General features: G+C 42.8%; 1 protein-coding gene across 2 annotated transcripts in view; it reads right to left on the bottom strand.

Annotated features, from left to right (window-relative positions):
• Window positions 1-8,882: 8,882 nt before the first annotated feature.
• The window catches only part of Cnksr3 (CNKSR family member 3), an 84,436-nt gene continuing 73,154 nt past the window's right edge, over window positions 8,883-20,164 (bottom strand). The window contains exons 9-13 of one of the 2 annotated variants that reach the window (XM_090337932.1): window positions 18,157-18,303; window positions 16,540-16,664; window positions 14,566-14,777; window positions 14,053-14,142; window positions 8,883-10,218 (exon numbers count right to left, since the gene is read on the bottom strand). In XM_090337932.1, coding sequence (XP_090194058.1) covers window positions 9,989-10,218; window positions 14,053-14,142; window positions 14,566-14,777; window positions 16,540-16,664; window positions 18,157-18,303 — 804 coding nt within the window. In that variant the 3' untranslated portion in view covers window positions 8,883-9,988. Of the gene's footprint in view, window positions 10,280-14,052; window positions 14,143-14,565; window positions 14,778-16,539; window positions 16,665-18,156; window positions 18,304-20,164 lie in introns of both variants that reach the window. The other variant, XM_090337931.1, reaches the window with a different exon arrangement.

Below are 20,164 nucleotides of genomic sequence, written 5' to 3'. Positions count from 1 at the left end.
ACACTCTCCAGCATCTCTTATGACTCAGCCTAAAAAACTCCACTGACTTTGTCACATTATTCTGAGCAAAGTCAGTAGCTATCACTATTATCCACAGTGGAAATCTTAGGAAGGAATGAGAACCAGGTGATGCAGGAAGCCTCATCATCAACCTAAGAAAATACGTTTATTTTACATTTGCCAGGGAATAAAACCTAAATATTCTCTCACCTTCATATATACAGTTTATAAACTACTCCAACACTGAATAAAGAGCAGAAATCAAACTTGCACTTTTCCTGGCAGAAGATAAATTGCCACATGTTTGCTGGAAATCTCATGGCCTTGGGGTTTGGCATGTCTTTCATGGGATTCCAAAGAACAAAATTACATTTGTGTGACTAAAGAAAGAGTAGTAGTAGCTTGAATGGAAACAGCAGAGGAAGGGTGAATGTGGATATTTAAGACCTCTCGTCTTTATGTCTTCAAGTCTTCTTGAGAGTCCCCTGGTTTATTGTTTTCTGCCAGATAATAAGCTCCTCTAAGGGAAACTTTCTTGCCCTTCTTCTGACAGTAACTGTCATCAAAGAATAACACTAGGCTACATTCTGTTTCATTTTGCTTCCTGGAATGTCTGACATGACAGTGCCCATAGAATTTCTGGAATTTCCTCATAATCTTCCCGAGAGGTAGAAGCCATGAGTCTAATTTCAAAACAATGTTAGCTTTGTCGCTGCTGGTGTTACAAGCCAGAAACTTGACAACGTACAACAAAGCAGTGGTTTGAAAATATTCATACTTAAAATACCAATTTAGTTGCCAAACCCCTAAAGAACCAGTGAGTTTTCCACAAGGTGCTTTAGCATCATCAAGTAATATTCTCTAAGCCCTCTCTTCCTTGTAAATCTGTTTATCATGTTGCATTCACTCTCAGCTCACCATCAGTCCCTATAGGCCACAAGTTTATATCTTCCACAGGCCAGGCCATCAACAAAGCCCTCCTGCCCTCTAGCTCTGGTTGGGTTTTGTTAATGCAGGCTACTGGTCAAAGGTCAGGACAGGTCTTTGTTCCTTCCTTCTACATGGGCAATGATGTTCAGCTAAGGATCACAGCTTCTGCCAACTCTACTCTCCACTCTCTTAACTGCTACCCTCTCTCTGGCCTCCAGGAGGCTCTCTCCCTCCCCTGTACCCCTTCCCGTAGGTGTTGGAATGCTTTCCTGCCACTCCTGGAACCTCAAAAACTGCCTACACATTAGTAAACAGCCATGCGGGAATCAGGACCAGTGGTGTGTGCGTGACTAATTTTTTTTAACCTTCACATCAGTACAGCCATGATTTCACATTTCTTGTTCCACAAATTAAAAGTAAACTGCAAGAGAATCAGCTAACTGTAACAACTTCATGTAACTGATAAAGTAGTGGAGGCAATTCATTGCAATGAAAATTAAAGAAAGATGTTTTTGTGCATACATTTTAATTGAGGCAATAAGAAAGACTGCTAAGAAAAGCAGGAATATTTGTCAAGCCCATGGCCCACGAGAACTAGTGTGCTAAATATTCTCACCCAGAGAATAATCCATAGCTGATAGGAAAACACATATGTAACACATTTTCTGACTCTAGTGAGACCTAAGAAACTGGGGATCTTTGGAAATTAGAACCACATATATGCAGTGTTTGGTTCCAATTAAGCATTATTTAAAGAAAAAAATTTCTATAATCAAATGTACTCTTGCATTTTTAACATCTGAAGTAACTATTAATAAAATGCTTAAGGCATTATGGTTGAATTTTTAGAAGACATGTTCACTCTTCTTGTCCCTTAAATAGGTTTAAGTTAGCTTTAAAATAACTACCTAATTTCCCGAACATGAGGGAAGAAAAAGTTTTCTAGAATAATTGTTCTTTTCCATTTTTGTTCACATTATGGTGGTATAAACATTTACCATGAGATCTGCCCTCTTCACAAATGTATTGCTAGCTCCAGAATAGATACAACACCATACCCCAGCTTTCTAGAACTTACGCATTTTGCTCTACTCTAACTCCCCTCCACCTCCAGCAAGCACCACACCACCCTGATTCTCTGAATGTGATTAAGTACTCCATCTATATGAAATCATGCAGTGACTGTGACTGAATTATTTCACTTAGCATAATGTCCTCAAGATTTACCTGTGTTTACATATTGCAGTTTCCTTCATTTTCGAGGCTGAATGGTATCACTCAGTCCTCTGTCTAGGGCTAATTAGGATAGGCCATTCTCTTGGCTGGCAAATATATAGTCAGATGAGGCCCCCTATACTTCTATAGCTTCCATCTGCCATTTATAAACCAGGTGAAAGGTCACACTGAAAACATTGTCTCTGGTCACTTGAGCAGCCACCATAGTTCAGATGACTCCTATCATAAAGGCATAAAGACATCCACCTTCCGGGGCCAACTCTGCAATGGGAAATGGGAGGAACCAGTGGATATGTTCCCTCTTTTACACTGTCTACAGCTATCCAGAAGGTACCCTTCCTTGTGAGCTGCTGTGCCTCTTCCATGTAGTCCTGGCCATTAAGGCTGCACATTACTGAGGTACTGAGCAAAAGAAAATTATTATCTCATAATTCAGGAGTCTCGGTGTCCAAAATCAAGGCATCAGTAGGGTTAATTTCTTTTTAGCTAGCACTCTAATTTCACATGCGCGCCCTCTCTCTCTCTCTCTCTCTCTCTCTCTCTCTCTCTCTCTCTCTCTCTCTCTCTCTCTCTCTCTCTCTCTCTCTCTCTCTCGTGTGTGTGTCCATTCTTATTAAAAATAAATCTGATTGGGACCAGGAGTTTGGCCTAGTGGCGGGTGCTTGCCTAGCATGCACAAAGGCCTGGGTTCAATTCCTTAGTACCACATACATAGAAAAAAGCTGGAAGTGGTGCTGTGGCTCAAGTGGTAGAGCTCTAGCCTTGAGGAAAGTCCCAAGGGCAGCCCTCAGGCCCTGAGTTCAAGCCCCACGACTGGCAAAATAAATAAATAAATCAGATTGAGTCTACCTTACTGACTTCAGTGTAACTTAAGTACCTCCTCAAAGAAGGAATTTCCCACTACTGTTTCAGTCTTAAACTATAGAATCCGGGGATGTGGCCCATCACATTTGGTATCACTCTCTCCTCTGGTTTCACTTCTTTTCTCAGCCTCGTTTTCCTGGGTTTCTATCTTCAAAATCAGACATCGCATGGTTTTATCCTTGGCTCTGGCTCTTTTGGAGATTTAGTCTAATGCACGTACTCGTTATGTGCCTGAGAGTGCCTTCCTTTCCACACACTGGGCACCTCACCGCACGTGGCTTTCATCTTGCATTTGCCCTTTCCCTCGTATGCCATGTCTGGAGAACCTATTTTTCATTTCTGAATGCTTGACCAAGAGTGTGGTTGTGCCATGTGTCTTTTGTTGCTCACTTTTCCCACTCAGCATTATGTGAACACAGTCATTCATTCATTTTCAAGTGCCACAGAGCATCCTATAATGAGAACAGACCAAAACATAAGCTGCTGGTGGATACTGGCTGTGCTGTGGAACAAAGGCAAGTGGCCAGGCTTCCCACTTCACAGGCCCCCTGGAGACTCTGTGTTGGGGACACTCAGAAAATGCAGGTCTCTGCTGTCGCTGTCATCTTTTAGCTAAAGAGCCAGATAGAGGCAAAGAAGTGCTCAACCTCAGACTCAGAGAGGCCCCTAGCCCAGTGGAGATTTTAAGCTATGTCATTTGGGAAGCATCAGGCTTTCCCTGGCATGATCAAGGCTGCATCTACAGCTGAGAGACACTTCCAACTAGCAACAAGAGTGGCTCTATAAGGCCACTCTTGAATAAGCTACATGCAGTGGCTCCTCCCTGCTCCTGGCAGCAGAAGGAAAATAGGGTCTAAACTTCACATCAGAGCAGATCTGATTATCCTAAGTAATGAACCGGTTTACAAGAAGGTCTCCAGACTTTACCCTTTTCCTGAGTAACCAGAAGAAAGGGAATTATTCCTTGTATCATAACATTTATCTCTCAAGTCCTTAGTATTTTATTTTCTATCATATAGAGCTAAATAAATTTGCTGGGCATATGGCTATTCCATGCTAATTCATACCTGCATACAAAATGGACTGAGCCTCCCCATTTATGCACAAAGTACTTCTGCATTACTTCCCATCTGAAGGTCGGCTGTGATTTGAGCAGTCACTTCCTATGGGTTGTATGTAAATGATCACAGTGACAAATTCCTCCAACTTGTATTCAGTGTTCCAAATACATTGGAACTTTGGTGTTCACTTCTATAAATGTTTCCCTCATTCTTGTATTACCTCTCTTTGTGAAAATGATTTCTACTCCTTGAATCAAAATTTAGAATTTTAGAGTGTTTTTGCTTCCCCCATTTTCTTCCTCTCATTTTCTTCAAAGTGTCTTCTGATGAAAAGATGTTTTTAAATTTAGACTAGCTAAGTGGCCTTTTCCATCATCAGCCATTCATTTTACTGTCTTACTTTTTGCCAGTCCTGGGCTTGGGCTCAGGGCCTGAGCACTGTCCCTGGATTTTCTCAAGGCTAGGGCTCTACCACTTAAACCACAGCACCACTTCTGGCTTTCTGCTGCGTATGTGGTACCGAGGAATCGAACCCGGGTCTTCGTGCATGCTAGATGAGCACTCTACCACAAGGCCAAACTCCTGGCCCCCTGTCTTACTTTTTTTTAATCCTTCACTACCCTAAGGTATTAGCAATATATATGCTTTGTAATACTGCATGAATCAAAGAATAAATCAAAATCTGAATTCAAAATCAGTTCAAACTGAATGGTAATGAAATGATTACACAGCAAGTCACGAATTATGGTAGGAGTAATATTGCAAGAGAATGTTATATTCTTGAGTACTAATTATAGGAAAGCAAGGCTGTATATTAGTGAGTCTTTCTAATTAAGAAAGCATGCCAGAGACCATACGTCCTCACCAGTATCTCTTTCCCAATCACCTTTTTGATCATACAGACTGACCATTACTTTGAGATTAGGTGGGTGAATTACTCATTTTTCATAGTCTGTCCTCCAATCAACCACATAGAAAATACCAGGTTAACCTAGAAGCAAGCCCTGGACTGCAGAAGCAACAAGATTTACTAAACTACACCAGGAATACACAAACGCTAACAAAGAGAGCAACAGGCTTAAGCAGTGGCCCACACCTATAATTCTAGCTACACAGAAGGTAGAGAGCAGGAAGACTGAAGTACAAAGTCAGCCTGGAGAAAATCTCAACCCACAAAAAGCTGGATATGTGCTTCACACCTGTCAACCCATACATGCAGAAAGCATGAGTAAGAGGATTACAGTCCAGGTTATCTCTGGGCAAAGAATGAGATGAAAGCAAAAAGGGCTAGAGGTATGGCTCAAGTGGTAGAAGGTCTGACTTGGAAGAGCAGAGCCCTGAGTTCAAACCTCGGATCATCAAAAACAAACAAGCAAACAAAACCCAGCCAACAACAACAAAAAAGCAAGGTCAGAAGTGAAGGAGCACAGATGGAAGAAGTCCAATGGAAAAAGGCATTCAGATTGTAGCAGGAGCTTCCAAGGGGTTCCGGGTTCCCTCGTGCAAGGACAGAAGAGAAGCGGTTTTCTTATTTGCACGCACCAGGTATTTTTCCACTGCCAGGAATAGAACTCAATCGCATTCCCCATGTAATGAGTGAGTGGCAGTCACATTTTCAGTTAATTCTACAAGAGTGCTTTTGATCAAAGTACTCCCAAGTATTAACTGGGGAAAAACAACCATATGGAAACTTGGTAATAGTCATCATCATTAGAGGCTATTTGCCAAGGAGTCTCCTGATTTAATTATCTAATGTCTCCTTTAATTTTTGTTTCCTTTGTTGAACTGCCTCTGAGTTGGATGTTTCCTGCTGTTGATTGTTGTTTTTGGAGTACAGGGGTACGGGGCTCACAGGGAGAAGAATTTCTGCTTATTTCCTTACATTAACCAAGTCACAGGCACTAGTGCAGACAAGCTCACTGTAGCTATGAGCAAAGGGCACTCTTCACTATCTAAACTTCCATGTTGCACACAAATTGCAGGAGCAAAGTTTCTTGTACTCAAAACAGACGCAGTAATGTTCTCCCTGGTTCTGTCTCTCAACCCCTCAAGAAAAAAAGTTCTTAGGGCTGTTTCACTGTTTAATAACAACTTTAGTATTTGTACCCTGGTCCTGTCACTTCCTTCTACCAACTACTGCAAAATGGGATTATCCTCCATCATGCCTAAATGTTCTTATGAGAACATTCTTTTACCTTAACCCTGCTATTAATTTTAGTATGGCTAGCCTGAAATGAGCTACCTAACCCTCAAATGAGTTGTCCTTTTGTCAACTTCTGAAAATGCTTATATACTCAGCAGTCACTGTAACCTGTAACCAAAGAAGTTGTTGTCCAGGGCCAAGATTTATTCTCTCTATAAATGAGTTCTGACAGCTGATGGAATGTTTTCTTTAAAATGAGAGCCAATGTAATGAAATTCTATATGTACAAGTCTGCAAAAAAAAAAAAACAGAAAATTTAATTCTTTTCCCAAGGAATGATCATCTTTTCTATATACTTTTTAATTGCACAGTCATTAATTTTGCCATCTAGCTATTTCAATGATATTTGTTCTGCCTACCAGGAGAACTACCTAGAAAAGCTCATGTTTTCTGCTGTACAGCTAAACATCTAACCAATGGAGTAAGTAAATACAAAGAAAAACATCAACTTTGTCCAGAAGAGTCAAGGAAAATCCTGTTGGGATAAGATGGGAACTGACCTTATGACTTTAGATCTGGACCTGGAAGGAGATGACCCTTATTAAGTTTTTAGAATCTGGAAGCAAGTGTTTAAGAAAATATACCAGATAAACCAGATGAACTGGAGTTGCTAGTTCAAACACACACACACACACACACACACACACACACACACACACCCCAAATCTCACAACCTGAAATTCTATTTGTTGTTTATAAAACTTAATTTAATTAAAACCAGTGGATACTGTTTAACATGGCTTCAGTGGTATGGATTCCTAGGAGAAACCTTGAAGGGCCATCAGTTACAGTCCTAAATAAAAACAGTACTACAAACAAGATGGGCCTAAATGTTCTCATACCTATTTAAATGTCCCAAGCACAAAAGGAGAAATAATCATATTGTTACAATATTTCACCTTGTTTATCTGATATATTTTATATGTGCTTAATTGGTTATTTGAAATTGGATAAGGAAGGGGGGAAATCAAGATGAGCTGGGGGGTGAGAGGGAAATGGGGACCATGTCATGAGAAAGGGTATCAATGTTTGTGAAGTAATGTACCTTCTATCTGGTGAATATAATGTAACCCTTCTATTAATTAAAATTTAAAAAAATTTAAAAAAGGAGAAATAAAGCACTGAAAGGCTTTAGTTTGAGTCCTTTCTTCCCCAACATGCAGTACATGTATATTTTTGAGAGATTTTGTTTGTTTAGTGATGCCTGTGCTCTAAACATCAATGGCTAACCTTTGATTATCCTTGTGCTATGAGCACAAATAATATAAAATGCAAACCTTGGAGAGCACTAATGGCTTTATGCCTATAATCCTAGCTACTCAGGAGGCTGAGATATGAAGATTACGGTTCCAAGCCAGCCTGCACAATAAAGTCTGTGAGACTTTTATCTCCAATTAACTACCAAAAGGCCAGAAGTTGAGCTGTGGCTCAAGTGGTAGAGTGCTAGCCTTGAACAAAAAAGCTCAGGGACAACAGCAAGGCCCCAAGTTCTAGTCCTGGAACCAGCACCAAAGAATAAAAGACCAACTGAAGTAAGCAGAAGCTAGATCTTTTTCAGGCCTGCCCCTGGGGCATCAGAAAAGAACAGAGAAGTACCAATCTTAGTCCAGTCATTTAAGTTGAGAGCTGCAACAGAGTTCAATATGACCCCTGAAATCTCATTTTCAGGCTGGTAATTCCACTCAAAAGCGGCATTTTTCCCCCAGAGAAAAGTGGCCACTTTGCAAACTACAACCTCCAAAGCTTTTTAACCCATAAAGCAGCAGAACTATAACACTGGAATCCCTCTGAAACCCAAGGAGAGGAGGCATCGCCAGGCCATTTCCAGGGCAAAAAGGCAGCTCCAACTAACAGCAAAAGGGTCAGAGGCTGGCTTTCTTTTTACATAGAATGCGCCTTGCCACCCAGACCCTGGGAACACCCTCTGTATCCGATGGCATGTGGGGCAGAGGATGAATCACACACTGCAGGCTAACTATTTGTCTACATATCTATCTACCTATCTACCATTTGTCTATCTCTTCATCTATCATATCTATGTATTTATCTATGATCTATCCTTCCTCTATCCATCCGTCAATCACACTCTATCCATCTCTGTCTGCAGAGCACCCTTGAGCTCTCATGCAAATAAATCCCTATCTTCCTGCAGTACTCTTTGAGGTCTGCAAGAAGCCAGGATCCATTTATGGATTATACATAACCCCAGGAATGAGGTTTAGTCTCATCCAAAGGATTGATAACCAAAAAAGCGAAGTAGTTTGCTATCGAGTTAGCAGTATCGGATTTCTGTCAGTTCAGCAAAGTCAATGAGCCCAAGGGTGTAGGCAGGTACTTGGTATAGAAGATTCTAGCTCGGCCTCAGAATACCTAGGAAAATTTCCTACTTGTACTTTCACTTCACTGCTGCTTTACCTGCTCCCCACTAATTCATAAAGCCCCAACATTGTTTAGGAGGGTTTATTTTCCTTTTTTAATATTTATGCCACAACCATGGTGGTCACTTATAAATCTGCAAACAACTTGGACATTCGTTTTCATGAGATTCATGTCAGAGGCGAAACAGAAATATTTCAATTACACATGACTAAGAATAAGAAAAATATACAACTATATTTAAAACACTTAAATTAACAAGATAGTACTTTTCCATTCTAACAAAATATCATACATTCAGTTTAAACAAGAGTTAATATCCAGACACATTTTTTTTTCAAAATACTTGATGCTAGTTGAAAAACAGTGACCACGAGGCTTTCTGAGACCAATCTAATTAGCAAAATGTGTACAACTTGGGAGAACTACCGGTTCTTTGTAAAAATAGAAGATACTGAACAAATCAAAATACAGACTCATGTATCTTATAAAACCTAAGCCTTGTTGCTTCAGTTTTCGAGTGATACTTTGGCTTTTAGCAAGTCTTATAGCTTCTTTTCCCTTAAAGACAACAGTAGATAACAAAACAGCAAGCCCGCTCACGAATAATCATACATTACTTTGTGTACAATAAGACCTATCGAAATGTGTATGTATATATTTCTGCTTTAACTGACCAAGACTGAGATCACACTGCAGAAAGGGGGTTAGGTGGTGTAAGAGATCTACACATCCACCTCTGCTCCAGGGCGCGGCATACACTTGACACAGGTTCATCTCCAAGGTGAAGGTCTATATGGTCCATAGCTTTAAAACGCAAAACAAAACAAAACGCATTTCCTCTATTGGTGTTTTTCTCAGGTGAAGAAGTTGGACCACAAACCAACACACCTGTGTGACAAAAGCCATCAATGTGAGTCCCTCCCCCACCACACACACACACACACACACACACACACACACACACACACACACACACACACAATGCCATCAGTGCCTGAAGATGGGCACCATATGTCTGGCCACCATGGCAATTTACAGAGTCCATCTATCTCCATCTTCCAGCCGGGGTGCAAAGAAAGCGGTCTGCGTGCCCATCCTTCTGTCTCCACCTCTGTACCTACGATCCTCCAGATTCCCACCGGACTACTCCAAAATTCCAACAAGGACCAGTATCCAACTTTGCCAAGCAGAGAAGCAATGGGATTAGGCAGGGTCACTTAAGAACGTAGCATGACGTGGGAAGAGGCTGGCTGTTCAAGGCAGAAGGCACTTGGGAGCAGGAGACAGGCAGGAGGCCCCCGAAGGCCTCAGTGAGTCAACAGCTTGAGGCGAGTGAGCCAGCTGACGAGCAGGGACGGCTCTGCCGAGGAGGACTTGGCAGCAGAAGAGGCTGACTTCTTCTTGGTTCCTTCCTCCTGGAACGGAATGGTGGCGCTGCTGTGGAGGTCGGAGTTGATGTAGCAAGTACTTCCCCGGATGAAGTCTGCCCCTCGCACCAGATGCCGCTCGGTGGTGGGTCGGGACAGGCGGTACAGGGGAGAGGGGCTTTCTTCAAGGATGGGAGGAATCCGCTCATTACTGAAGTACCGGCAGAGGGCATCGTCCCCTGTTGGCAGATAACACCCACATGTCCCTTAACACAGGGATCCACTGTGGCACAGTGCTGTCTGGAGAGTCTTAGCACACCCCACTTGAGATGGCACTCTGAAAGGGGGCACCCTGCCTGACTCTCCTCCTCCACTCCCCCCCCCTCTCATAAGCCAGCCCTACCCTATGGGGACGTGGAAGTAAACAGGAGTTCTTCATGGTTCAGGCTGCCTTAAAACCCACATGGGTAACAAAAAGGCCCCGCAGAAGAAAAGAACAGCATGTTCTCACAAAGTTCAACAAAGTAAATACCAGGAAACGGGTACTAGCAATGGGGGGAGGAGCACGAGGTGAGAGGGGTAGATGGGGGAAGGAGAGAGAATGCAGTCTGCAACACAAAATTAAAAACAAAAGGGAAGGGGTGGGTTGAAGGAGGGTGAAATGTGGAAGGGATGACACTGATCAAGAAGCTTTGTTTTTTATCTTTTTATTAATGGAGTGTGCTGAAGGTCTAATTTTGTTTTAACTGCTTTCTTAAATGGCAAAAAAAAAGAAAAGAAAAGAATTGAAAATTCAATACATCCTAAAACTTAAGAAGAGGGAAGGAAGGGTGGGTTGGGAGATGCAGGTGACAATGTTGAAAGGGTCGACAGTGATCGACACACACAGCTTTACTGAATGTACAACGACCTAAAGATAACATTTTAATATTTTTTCGTCAGTCATGGGGCTTGACCTCAGGGCCTGAGCACGGTCCTTGGGCTTTCTCAAGGCTAGAGCTCTACCACTTGAGCCACGGCACCATTTCCAGCTTTTTTCTATGTATGTGGAATTGAATCCAGGTCTTCATGCATGCTAGGCAGGCACTCTACCACTAGGCCAAACTCCTGACCCTTTAATATTTTTTTAAAAGAAGAATTTCCTAATTTACTTAGAAGGGAAAGCCAGAGGCAGAAAGCATCGTGATCTATCACCGCCATCCCCACGGTGACATGGCCTTGGTCTCGCAGCTCCTAGAGCCACAGCTCTTCTCATGGTGCCCCCTGAGGCCGTGTTTTAGCAAGGTGGGTGTCCTTGCTCAGGAGACAGGTACCATTCATCTTCAGTGGCTAGGGAACAGAGTTAAGTGCCATGCAAAACTTGGGATATTTTGACTTAAGCATGATCTTGTCTTAAATGCCAGAAAACCTCCTCAGATGGCATAGAAATTTCAAATGAACTTGTTGGTAGCTTTCTTCAGAAATCTCATTGCCCAGCCAGGCGCAATGTAACCCAGTCACCTATAACCCTCGCTACCTCAGGAGGCTGAGATCGGAGGATCATGGTTCAAAGCCAGCACGGGCACTAAAATCCAAGAGACTTTTATCTCCAATTAACCACTAAAAAACCAGAAGTGGTGCTGTGGCTCCAGGGGTAGGGTGGTAGTCTTAAGCTGAAGAGCTCAGAGACAGAGCCCAGGCCGAGGTCACAACTAACAAAAAAAGAAAAGAAAAGAAATCCATTGCCTAGAATGTGCTAAGATTTCTGTACAGAGATGCTTATAAGATGTGATCCATAATTGGGAGAAAAAAATAACCCATATGTGCAATAGTAGAGAAGTGAATGAACAGCTATTCTAGTATCAGATAGGATGCTAACGCAGCTATATTAAGACATGTCATGTTCTTGGAAGATCCTTTACAAAGTCTTATTGAACACCTTCCTGTTCAAATGTGTCATACGTTAACATAGAAACCACTGAAAGAAATGCAAAAGGATTACAGCAATTGTTTCGACGTTGGGGAAAACAGATTCTGGCTGAGTTTTGTTTTCTTATGGAGTCTCCATGTTTTTCAAAGTATTCATTTTGCTTTTGTAATCTAAGGGGGAAATGTTCCTCTTTTTTTTTTTTTTTAGTTGGTTGTGGGACTTGAACTCTGGGCCTAGGTGGTATCCCTGAGCCCTTCAGCTCACAGCTACTGCCCTACCCCATGAGCCACAGTGCTACTTCTGGTTTTCTGGTGGTTAATTGGAGATAAGAGTCTCTTGAACTTAAGTGCACAGCCTGGCTTTAAGCTGGGATCCTCAGATCTCAGGCTCTTGAGTAGCCAGGATTACAGGTAGGAACTACCACTCCAGCTAAGTTAGTCTTTTTAAAAGTGCCCATTTTCACAATAGCATAAGAATCTATTTTCATGCCATGTCCAGAACAGGCAAATCCACAGGCACAAGATAGACTGAGGCCAAGGGGTCGTTCTGGGTGGTGGTGGGGTTCTGTAATTAGACTGTGGTGACTGCCGCCCAATGTCACAAGACCCCCAAGTAAGAGATGTTAAAAAGGGGAATTTCATGTGGTATGAATCCAGTCTAAGAGAGCTGCTATTGTTTTAAAAATGGCCATGCACGTACAGGTGCATTTAATTCTACAACAATCAAGCAAGAAAAGCAGGCAGAGAGGAACTGGGACGGGTAGCTGTTCCATTTCCTGCTTTCTGAAATCCCCAGCTCCATAATTTAGCTCTCAAAATATAAAAGAAATTAAAAGCGGAGCCTGGGCTCTGAGGAATGGCCATGAAGACTTCTAAAGTCAAACAAAGGACAGCCCTGCCACCTGCTGACTGGCACAGAGACCTTCACCTTATGATTCAGCCCTGGCCCTGGTCCCTTCCCCACTTCATCGGGCCCAGGTGGGGTGGGTGCACAAGTGACTAGTGCTCTGCTACATATCTAGGACAGCTCACTTTGATAGGTGAGGCTCCAGAAAGCTTTTTTCCTTCTTCTCTTTAATACCTAAAAACCTATCAGACTTTTAACCTTTTACCTGCTGCTTGGTTCAAAACTACAAAAGGATGCTATACCATTCTGCTAATACTCATAGTCAAACGCAACCTGGCAAAAAAGAAATAAATAAAAGTATTTCAAAACATTTCCCTTATGAGAGATAACTGATCTAAAAAAAAAAAAAGATTTGGGAGGAAAAACCATCCATGTATATTCACCAGAATCAAGTGAATTCCAGTAATAACAGTTATGGAATTCAGAGTGAAACTGCTTCATGAATAATTTCTATTTATTGTAAAGTAGGTCACTGAGTCAGGCTCACAGGTGTAGTCCTAGCTACTCAAGGAGGCTGACATTTGAAGAACATAGTTTGAAGCCAGCCAGAGTAGGAAAACTATAAGACTCTTAATTCCAATTAACAAGTAAAAAGTCAGAAGTGGAACTGTGACTCAAACGGTAAGTGTGCCAGCCTTGAGGAAAAAAAAGCTACAAGACAACACCCAGGGCCTCAGTTCAAACCCCACTACTGACAAACATACACAAAAAAAGTAGATGATTAGTTGGGCACTGGTGGTTCATGCCACTCCAGAGGCTTAGATCTGAGGATCATGATTCAAAGCCAGCTGGGGCAGAAAGATCTGTGAGTCTCTTATCTCCAGTTAATCACCCCCAAAACCAGAAGTAGGGCTGTGGCTCAAAGTGATATAGCAAGCTAGCCTTGAGCAAAAATGGCACAGCAATAGTAACCTGGCTCTGAGTTCAAGCTCCACAAACCAACCAAAACAAGAAAAAGTAGGTGACCAGTAGTATCTACCGATAATGAGTTACCATTTGAATCAGGAGATTTACAATCACAAACTAGGATTGTATCATTTGCCAGAGTAGGAATTAGTGAGATCTTAGAGCCCTTCTGTGGGGGTAATTTAAAAGGTAACAAAACTGGACCAAGGAAGTAAAGTACTATCTAGCTAGCATAGCACGTTTGGAAACAGACGTGCAGTACGGGCTTTGGGTCTGTGTAGATGGACCTACCTTTCCTGCCATGACTTCGAGGTCTGGCAAAAGGGTCCACAATTCCCATCCAGTTGCCATCAGCGGGCATGGACAGAGGCCGGGGCTTACCTTCAGAAGAAGAAGAAGAAAGCGGATAAGGTCAGGAAGGTTTGGGGGCTCTGCTTTTGTTGACAACCTAGATCCCACACTAACACCTGCTTGAGCAGAAACAACTGCCAATCGTAAAACAGTTTCCACAGCAAGCAGTGAGGGCTGAGGCATGCTGACTGAATCTTTGCATCTTACAACTCCAGAGTTAAAACTCAAGCAGTGAAAGTCAACAGTGAAATGTGAGCTCACCCAGCTGGGCCTTGGTGCCAAGCAGAGGAAGAACTCAACAAGGCCTTGCTTTAGCCAGATGAATAAAGACCTCATACTTAGAATTTCATTGAGGTTTATGCTTTCCTCAGATTACCCCTCAAGTCTGCCAAACCTGCCCAACAGTTCCAAACAGGGAAGGGGGCGGGGAGGAGAAGTGAAAAGGAAACTTACTGTAAGATGATGTTTTCTCTCTCATTTTTGTGGGCAGAACACTGGTCTCCACAGAATACCCAGGCAACTGGTCAGAATCGGCAATGGTAAATCTTCGTCTCCGACTCTCCTGATCCAGGAAGGAATTCGGAGACTCAGAACCCTTCGGGGTGGGCAATGGTTGTTTTCCCTTACCAAAGCCTCCTCCGTAAACAAAGCTGCCATTTTCATTCCTGGAAGATAAAGTGTCATAATTAGGATTCTCAAACATGTTCTCTCTCCTGAGCAATGCCAAAAGTGGTATCCCAAAGGCTCACATCCCACTCCAGTCTCTCTTTCTGCTGGAGGAAAAGCATAGCTTTTCTCAAAGGCAGTTGTACGCAGACACTATTAAATAAGAACAAATATCCAGAGCCTACTCTTCAGAGCAACTGCAGTTTCTGATTGTTTCTCATGTGTCTAAATGGTACAGATCGATCGGCCTTTGAGAAAATACCTGTAGTTTCCCTGAGTTCTGTCCTGCAATTAAGACTGCTCACAACTTCAAATGCGAAAGACTGGATCATTTTTCTCAAGCCAAGAGTAGTATCTTTGCCACGACCCACAAAAGATGACTCCTGATATGCCATGGACTTGGAAAATTATGTCCCAAATACAAAAGGTCCTTTATAAGTAACCAGTGGAGAGCAATGACTTCTGAACTCAGTAAAGAAACCGGAAAAAAAATTAAAAAAATAAAAAAAAATTGAATCACTGGTTCCATTCTACTTTGACTGAACTATCAGTTCAGAAGAGAGATTAATTTTAGTCAAGCTCAAGTTACCACATGGTTATGTTTTATTTTTCCACTTTTGGCAATCGGTAATATTAACAGCAATGGGCAAACCACAGAACTGAGTACCAATCTCTTGATTGGGCTTGCCTGAGTGTGGCATTCCCAGAGAAACAGCCACTCACTGTCTACTAGCCTCTCCGGAGCCTCTCCGGCCACAAATCCCTCTCCTCCTGCACCCATGTGCCTACCCCTCTCCTGCTACACCTCTGTGCCTGACATGGACCCCTCCCCCCACCACCAGTCATTTCCCACAGACATGACTACCACACTACTCATTTTTCTCTACTCGATTTGCATTTTTTTCCTTACAAAGTATCCTTCACAGCTGGATTGAGGTAGCTCACATCCATAAACCAAGATACTCCAGAGGCCGACATTAAAAAGGATCAGAGACCAGGAGTTTGGCCTGGTGGTTAAAGTGCCTGCCTAGCATTCATGAAGACCCGGGTTCGATTCCTCGGTACCACATACATAGCAAAAAGCCGGAAGTGGTGCTGAGGCTCAAGTGGTAGAGCTCTAGCCTTGAGAAAGTCCAAGGACAGTGCTCAGGCCCTGAGCTCAAGCCCAGGACTGGCAAAAAATAAAAAATAAATAAAAAATAAAAAGGATCAGAGAGTGCTAGTCTAGCCTGGGCAAAACAGTTCACAACAGAAAAAGCCAGGTGTTAATAGGAGGCCTGTGGTCAAGGCAAGATCCAATCTCAAAATAATTAAAGAAAAAAAAAAAGTTGAGGTGTGGCTCAAGTGGTCAAGTGGTAGAACTCCAGCCTAGCAAGTGTGAGATCCTGAGTTCAAAGCCCAAATGTACATCCATCTTCTTCATTAATTAATGGAGGCTTGTATGTGTGTTCATTCACCTCCCGTGGCTTCTTGCGGCAAGTCCACCTCATGGCCATTCACTGGCTAATCCCAGGGAATAATGGAAGAACACAGTCAGATATAAAGCGTCACCACAGAAGCCAGGATGATATCCTCGGTGTGTGCACATGAAACTTAACCTAAGTATCTATTTCTCAATTTATGCCTGAAGGGTTGTCTGACATGAGGGCAGATCTCTGGCAGCTGGGATTGAGGCCGCTTTAAGTCAGGCCAGACCCCTCACTCAGAGGAGCTCCTTGAGACTCAGGAGAGGGGCCCAGCATGAACACGGGGCTGCCTTACCGAGGAGAATAGGGCACAGCGGGCGGAGGAGGGATGTACAGATCAAGGATAGCCGGCTTCTCCTTCTTCAGTGAGGTGTCCATGGTGCTCTCGGGGGACTGGGTCGTCGTGGGTGGAGGTGAAGTCTGGAATGGGAGCCACACAAAGACACCGAAGTCAGTGCACACCCCTCCCAAGCCACGTGCAGCCTTCTGTGCAAGCACGACCCCAGCTCAGCCAGGCTGGCCACGCACAACTTCTGTGCTTCTGAGACGGTTAGCAAAGTGCCGGGGATTTCACTGTAGCACTGACAAAATCAGACACTCCTGCCTCAGTTTTCTCCTCCAGAAAAGGGAAAAAATGCTCTCAGAGAGCTGCAACGCAGGATTTCTAAAGGTCAAGGAAGTCACAGCAGGGCCACCCTGGAGTAAAGTGTGGGCTTCAACTCTGGCTATGCTGTGTGTCACTGAGCCAGTCACTCAACTTCATTAGGCCTCATCAATAAAACAGCAATCAGTGGGAATAAGCATAGAGCTCACTGGAAAAGCAGACAATTAAACATTTATGAGCATGCCCAGAGGAGCAGCATCTGGCTACTGTTTCTATGTAGATGTGTTCTGATGGTGGTCCAAAGCTTAGAAGTGCTCCTGCCATTCAAACCTGGTGGATCTGGGCAGCTACTGTTTGGTTCAGCCTTGCTTGCCTTTATTCAGTGATCCTTACATGAGTGTGATGCTTGTAGGGTGGATTTTTCTTTTGCTTCCCTGCTTTAGAAATGGCTTTTTGTTGCCTTTATTCAGTGATCCTTACATGAGTGTGATGCTTGTAGGGTGGATTTTTCTTTTGCTGCCCTGCTTTAGAAATGGCTTTTTGCTGATATTCATAAAGAAAGTAGATATTCATTAAAAAAAAAAAAAAGACTGGGTACTTAGGACTGGGCCACTACAGCAGGAAATCCTACCTAGCAAAGTGTACTTCCTCACAGCACCATGTTCTGCCACTCTTTGGACATTAGGAAACGGTGAACTGAAATGCCTTTTTCAGTCCAGTACATTCAGTCTGAATGTAAAACCCTTACACGTACGTTGTGTTCTAAGGGAGTGACGACTTAAACGAAGAAACAAACTCAAAGTCAGCCCAATTTCTATTATCGCCTTGGATGAGCTATTCTGATCAATACCTAAAGAGTGGAACAAACAGCCTGACTCCGAGATGGCAAGCATTCACCCATCCCACCAATGGCTTGGTACAGTGCTGCTGAGAACTCAACCCAAAGTGGGCTCTCAATTCAAGTTCTGTACAGCTGGGTCTTTGAGTTGAGAGCAGGAGATAGAAAGAATTCATTGCAATAATGAAATGTCTACCCATGCCATCCAATGGACAGCACCCACCGCCTAGGTGGACATGGCCGGAACATGGCCGGGAAATGGAAGAAGTAAACTTGAGCTATTTAAGTAGCCACATGTGGCTAGAGGCGGCTAACCTTCCAGTGTAGCTCTGCCTTAGATTTTCCTACAAAGAAAACGGAATAATCATATACAAACCAACTCTTCACACCAAGTATGTTCAACTCTTCATCGTTTGGCCAGTTTGTTTGGTGAGACAGAGCAGCCTGTGGGCTGACCGCCATGCAGATACCTGTACAAGGGGTGGCTTCCAGCGCAGGTTCTTCAGAGGGGCGGGGGTGAAGTTGAAGGAGCCCGTGGGCCGTTTCTTCAGCAGCAGCACCACACCTGTGGGATTCTCTCTCAGCTTCTTCACCAGGTTTTTCAGCTGCCACCCCACCTGCAAAGAAAACATGAGAAAAGGACTTGTTCATGAGCCATGAACACTCTCAAGAAAATGAGCTCTGAACAGATAAGCAGACACCAATAGGTTCCTGCAATACTACTGAATTAAAATAGTGCAGGGATGCTGGGTGCTGGTAGCTCAGACCTGTAACCCACGCTACTCAGGTTGAGATCTAAGGATGGCGGTTCAAAGCCCTACCCAGGCAGAAACATGTGAGAGAATATTATCTAGTAAAATGCTGGAAATGGAGGTGTGCCTCCAGTGGAAGTAGAGTACTAGCCTTGAGCAAAAAAGCTAAGCAAACGGGTAGACAAATGAAGAGGAGCAGTGAAATGAACAGAGTCAAGAATTCAATGCCTATCCTACAAAATTAAGAAGAGTAAAGGAAGGAACATGTTGAGAGGGATGGATGACAATATTGAAAGGGTGACACTGATCAAAATGCACTGTATTCACACATTGCTTTGATAAGTGGCAACTCCTTTGTAGAATACCTAAAGAGAATAAAAATTTTAAAAAAAGCTGAACAAGAACATGAGGCTCTAAGTTCAAGCTCCACTATCAGCACAAATAAAATAAGCAAAATAAAATAGTGGAAAATTGGCATAAAAAGTGAACATTTTAAAATTTTGAACAAAATTTTTAGGAGTACTGGGCTTGACCTCAGAGCTATTCTGAGGCAGATATTCGATAACTTGAGCCACTTCTCCAGCCCTTTTTTGCTTTTAGTTATTTTTCAGGTAATTACTTTTTTAAATATATTTTTATTGTAATTAACAGAAGGGTTACATGATATTTGCCAGATAGAAGGTGCATTAATTCACATACATTGATATCCTTTCACATGTCTTGGTTCCCATTTCCCTCCCCCCTACCCCGACCCCTCATCTTGTTTTCCCCATTTCCCCATCCAATTTCAAATAACCAAATACAAATATATCCGATATATCAGGTAATGAAGTAAGATGAGAGATAACATAGTACCTTAAAGACAACAATCATTATATGGCTTTTGTTTCTATATCCTAGAGGTCTTTTCATTTAGCGTTATACTATATGGCCTATGTATCAAGGTTTTGCTCTATTGCAAATCTCTGCTAGGAGAGCCCAAGGTTTCTATTGATTATGACAAATGAGGGAAACCATTGAGCCTATGTTCCTTTGAGTCTGGCTTACTTCACTTAATATGATTTTTTCTAAGTCTTTCCATTGCCTAACAAATGGGGCAATGTTGTTCTTTCTGACAGCAGCATAGAATTCCATTGTGTGCAAATACCACATCTTGTTGATCCATTCATCAACTGAGGGACATCTAGGTTGGTTCCATATCTTTGCTATGGTAAATAGTGCTGCAATGAACATCATTGTGCTAGTGGATTTAGTATGTCCTTGTTTCTGGATGATTGGGTAAATGCCAAGTAGTGGAATTGCTGGGTCATAGGGGAGCTCTATGTTTAGTCTTTTGAGGAACTGCCATGCTGCTTTCCATAGTGGTTGAACTAGTTTGCACTCCCACCAACAGTGTAGTAGTGATCCCTCCTGGCCACATCCCCTCCAGCATCTGTTGTTATTAGTTTTCCTGATCCTGGCCATTCTAACTGGAGTGAGGTGGAATCTTAAGAGTTGTTTTGATTTGCATTTCTTTTATCTAATTTTTTTTTTCACAGTGTGGCCACAGACCATGATCCACCATCTGTGTCTCCTGTGTAACATGTATCAGCGCGGTGATTCACCATGCCCAGCTTATTAGTTGAGATGAAATGTCACTAGATTTTTGCCAAGGGCTAGTCTCAAACAGTAATTTTCTCCATTTCTGCCTCCCAAGTAGCTGGAATTACAGGTGTGAACCAACTGT

Source organism: Megascapheus bottae, chromosome 8 (assembly GCF_031878675.1).
Source record: "Megascapheus bottae isolate mThoBot1 chromosome 8, mThoBot2.hap1, whole genome shotgun sequence".
NCBI classification, from domain to species: Eukaryota; Metazoa; Chordata; class Mammalia; order Rodentia; family Geomyidae; genus Megascapheus; species Megascapheus bottae.
Note: the sequence above shows the minus strand (reverse complement) of the source record. Positions and strands in the feature narration are given on the sequence as shown.